The 3,902-nt window shown below is 56.1% G+C and overlaps 1 protein-coding gene across 1 annotated transcript; it reads right to left on the reverse strand.

The window, feature by feature from the left end:
* Positions 1 to 414: 414 nt before the first annotated feature.
* Positions 415 to 1,358, reverse strand: GGTG_12534 (hypothetical protein; the record flags this gene model as incomplete). Its single annotated transcript, XM_009230434.1, has 1 exon — positions 415 to 1,358. One exon carries the CDS (start codon positions 1,356 to 1,358, stop codon positions 510 to 512), a length of 849 nt encoding a protein of 282 aa, XP_009228698.1. The 3' UTR covers positions 415 to 509.
* Between the last annotated feature and the right edge of the window lie 2,544 nt (positions 1,359 to 3,902).

Consider the following 3,902-nt stretch of genomic DNA (forward strand, 5'->3'; position numbering starts at 1 on the left):
TTCTATGCACGAGGCATAAATTGAGTGCAAGTAGGTAGTAGTCAAAATCAGGCCTTTAGCCGCGATCACCGCCCAGCGTGTGAATTATCCGCCTGCCGCTTTCGTCTCGCATCGTACACGAAGCGTCGCTGTTAATAGCGGGGTAATTAACAACGGCCGAGAGGCCCGCGACTGAGGGGGCACGACAGCCCCTCGCGTTCGCAAGCCCCGCGCTAGAATGGGAGCTCGACGACCCCGCACGGCGCGAGGCTCTCAGCGTCCTGCCACCAAAAATCGCAGCATCCACAGCTAGCAAGAGCCAGCACCTGCAAGCTTTGGGAATCCAGCGGGTGCGTCGCGATAAATGAAGTATTTAATCCAGCCGGGTGTCAAGCAAGCAGGAAAGATGAAAAAGTCGAACGCTTATTGAAATGAGATGTATTTTAAAGCAGACGCGGCAAAGGCTGGCAGTTTTTGCGTTCCACCTGGTGTCCACAAGCGAGGCTGGCGGCGCTAGACTGTATAGGGCACTAGGTACGCCCCTTGAAGACGATATAAGATTCACCTTCCCCCAGTGAGTACTCGTCGAAGTCAGGCCCCAGTTCCAAATCCTCCTTCAGCACATTTGCGGTCGCATCAACGCATTCCATATTTTGCGCCTCGTCTTCATCATTTCCGCCTTCACCGAAGGCCGTCCTATAAGAGAACAGCTCCGCCTCCTCGCCGTCCCTTGTTGCCCGAATCACATGAACCCTGTACGCATATACAATGTCCGCGGCCGTCCGGTAGGCATCCGTTCGACTCTGCTCGCGGCTACCAGAGATGCCGGCCCCGAGCTCCAGGGGTAGGGTCCACGCCGGGGTGGGCCCGGATGCTTCCATCGACATGAACGCCACTGACCCGGCTTGGTCCATCACCTGGAACGAGTTTTTGGCTACCCGCAACCCGGAGATGATATAAACAGGCTTCTTGCCGAATCGTCCACTGCTCATATACTTCTTCACCCGTTCCAGCCTCGTTATTGCCTTTAGAGAGTCTTCGCTTATCGCCTTATTAAAGGTTCGGACCTCGAGGTCCACTTTGCCGAGCGACCACTCCTTGTAGCGTGACATGTTGGCGTTCGCCGAGGCCGATGCTAGGTCGACGAACTTGGCGAGAAAGTTTGCACCGCCGGACCGCTTGGAGCCGTGGGAGTGGAAGTGGCCGGGCTCGAGGAGAGTTTCGATGACTGGAAGGACGATTTCGGGGTGTTCATTGGAGCCAAGGGCGGCTAAGGCGAGAGTCGGGCGGCTGGGATCCTTGATTATCGTTCCCAGAGCGAGCTCCCCAGAGGGACGAAATGTAAAATCGGGCGGCAAGAACCAGGTCTTTTGCGCCATTCCGTGGTTCTCAGGGGACACCCTGGGTGTAGGGTAAAGTGGCAGAATCGCTCTCTGGCTGCTTCGCTCGTTTTCGTGGCTGGCAAATAAAGATTGCAAACCCAAGTGGGTACCTCGAGGTAGTTATGGGAGCCTGGTGTTACGGCACGATAGTACGTGATCTGGATGTGAGCAATCAATTGCAGATGAGGAGGGAGGAATCTATCTACGAGGTGGCAGGCGGGGTGTCACGGCCCAGATCCCACGAGATGGTCCGTGCACTGGGTCCACACGCCGCGCCACGACACTACCCCCCGATTCCTCTGTTCGTGGCGCTGTGTCGGTACCGACATTGGGGAAGGTCTTGGTATTTAATATATAGCCAAAAATCGTCTGTCTTCTAAGTACAAAGGAAGGGCTCCTCGTGCGAGCCCTCCTAGCTATACAGGCCGGCCACGGAGGCCGCGGAGTACGGTCGTGCAAGGCAAGCCCCGGTGTTGGTCCTTGCTTTGCAGCCTGCACAGCCTCCGTGTATGACCGGTGATCTCCGGTTCTCGGGATCCCCTGCGTGATCCCTTTTGCCTTGTGCAACCTTTGGCTGCCCTTCCAACACCTCCGTCTAAATCCGCACCAACAAGAAAGAACAAACAAGCGGCAACAGCAAAAGCCTTCGGAGTCTGACCGTCGAAAAAGCCGAGCCTCCAGCTCTTCCCAGGAAATTTCCTCATCAGTACCAACCCCAGCAACTGCGCTGATCTGAGGCGCCACTCCGCCCTTAAAGTCTTTGACCAGATGCCGGTCAGATCCACACTTGACGTAGCCTTTGTAGTCGGTCGGGAGGTTGAGCTGAACTGCAAGGCGTTTGCGTATCCAGCCGGAAAGACCACGACGGAGGTGGGAGATCTTAACATCCTCGAGCCAAGTATTTGCTTTAGCTTCGAACAGAGTTCGTTCGAACAAAAGGTAAGTGGCGAAGGCATCGGTACCCATCTTGAGGTCGGCAAGTCGATCTTGAGCCCGGCGGGCCTTGTCTGGAGACTCGAAGATGCGACCCGCTGACCATGGACTGTTTGCGGTTCATGGGCAACGCCATCGTCGGCATCCACCGCGTTCAGCTGGGGAAGAACGAGAGCCTTGGTCTTGCCGTCGGGGCGGGGAAACAAGTAGAAGAACTGGGCCTCCGGGCCACCGATTGTATCTCCGTCGATCCGGAGCTTCGCCTTGATCCTGGGACAAGTGTCGTATTGGAGCTGGCTAGATAGCTTGTCGAGATCTGGAAGGCAGGGTTTCGGGCGAGAAGCGGGCTTGGCGCCAACAATAGCCTGGAGCTTTGCGAGCTGAGCTTGGAGATCGCGGATCGTAGCGTCGGCCTGCTAGAAGGCAGCTTCGTGGCGGTCGAGGACATTTTGTAACCGCTGCAGCTCAGTAGGTGTGGCCATCTCGGGCTCGTTGACAGACGACGAGGTGAGCGCTCTACAGAAGAGCGGGTGCCAACAGATGGCGAGGGTGCTGGACGCCTACCACAGAGGCAACCACAGAGGCGAACTCGACAGACGAGTTAGGGCCGACGGAAGTCAGGGCCAATGTCCACCTCAGCTTTTAGGTTCGTAGAGAGGCCAAGCGAAGGCACAACCCCCATCCTATTTGTTAGCAGTATTGTTGGTCCCTTTTCAGACCAACCACCCGTAACAAGCGTTTTGATAGAAATGTTGTCAACCAAAGTTCTTGTCATACACCACCTCTCCGTGCTTGCATACTGCCGTCATGATGGATGTCTCGTAGGCCACCACTGTCGAGGTGTCTCAGCAGCCGCGAGCACACCAAGGCAGTGCCCACGCTCCCCGGCATGCAGTTTTAAGCACGAGTGCTAGGCCACGATATGCTGGAGCTCTGCCAAACAATGCCGGGATGGTTGCCGCGTCCTGCTTTCGACCCGCCAAAATTTGTACATGACGTGGGAGTACTTCCTATTTCCAAGGCGCGTCCGAAAAGCAACCAAGCGGGGCCGGATGCAGGGATTAAAGAGGCTGGCTCTTCTACTCCTTACCTAGGGCGAGACGTAAACTGATGGTCGCCCTTTCTCCCTCCCACCTCTCCTTTTAACCCCCCCTTCGTGCCTACCTCCCGCCCTTTTCCTCCTCACTTGGCCAGCACGCAACGCTATACAACATACGAATGACACTATACGTGCAGACATGTGACAGCCCGGGAACACCAGAGCCGCCTCGCTCTATTGTAGCAAGTGAGTCACTATCGCGGCATGAATGAACTTGTTATCCGAGCCGCGGCTGATGCTGACGTGGCAGTCTGGGTTGGTCGCATCAAGTCTCGCCTCTGTTCACAGTCGAAGAAAACACACCTCGAACGGCTCGTCTCCCGGATCCGTGCGGGCGGCTGCAAACCCAAACTTCGACTGATCTATCGGTTTCGGTTCGTAACGGTATCGTTCACACAACGCCGATATCCCTGGACGCCGCTTCTAAGATACGGTAGACTTCAGCTTTGACTTGCTGCGCTGTCATGCCTCCAAAGCGCGTAACATATTGAACGTCCTTCTGGGCAATC

The sequence above is a fragment of the Gaeumannomyces tritici genome (genome assembly GCF_000145635.1).
Source record: "Gaeumannomyces tritici R3-111a-1 unplaced genomic scaffold supercont2.9, whole genome shotgun sequence".
Lineage (NCBI taxonomy): Eukaryota > Fungi > Ascomycota > Sordariomycetes > Magnaporthales > Magnaporthaceae > Gaeumannomyces > Gaeumannomyces tritici.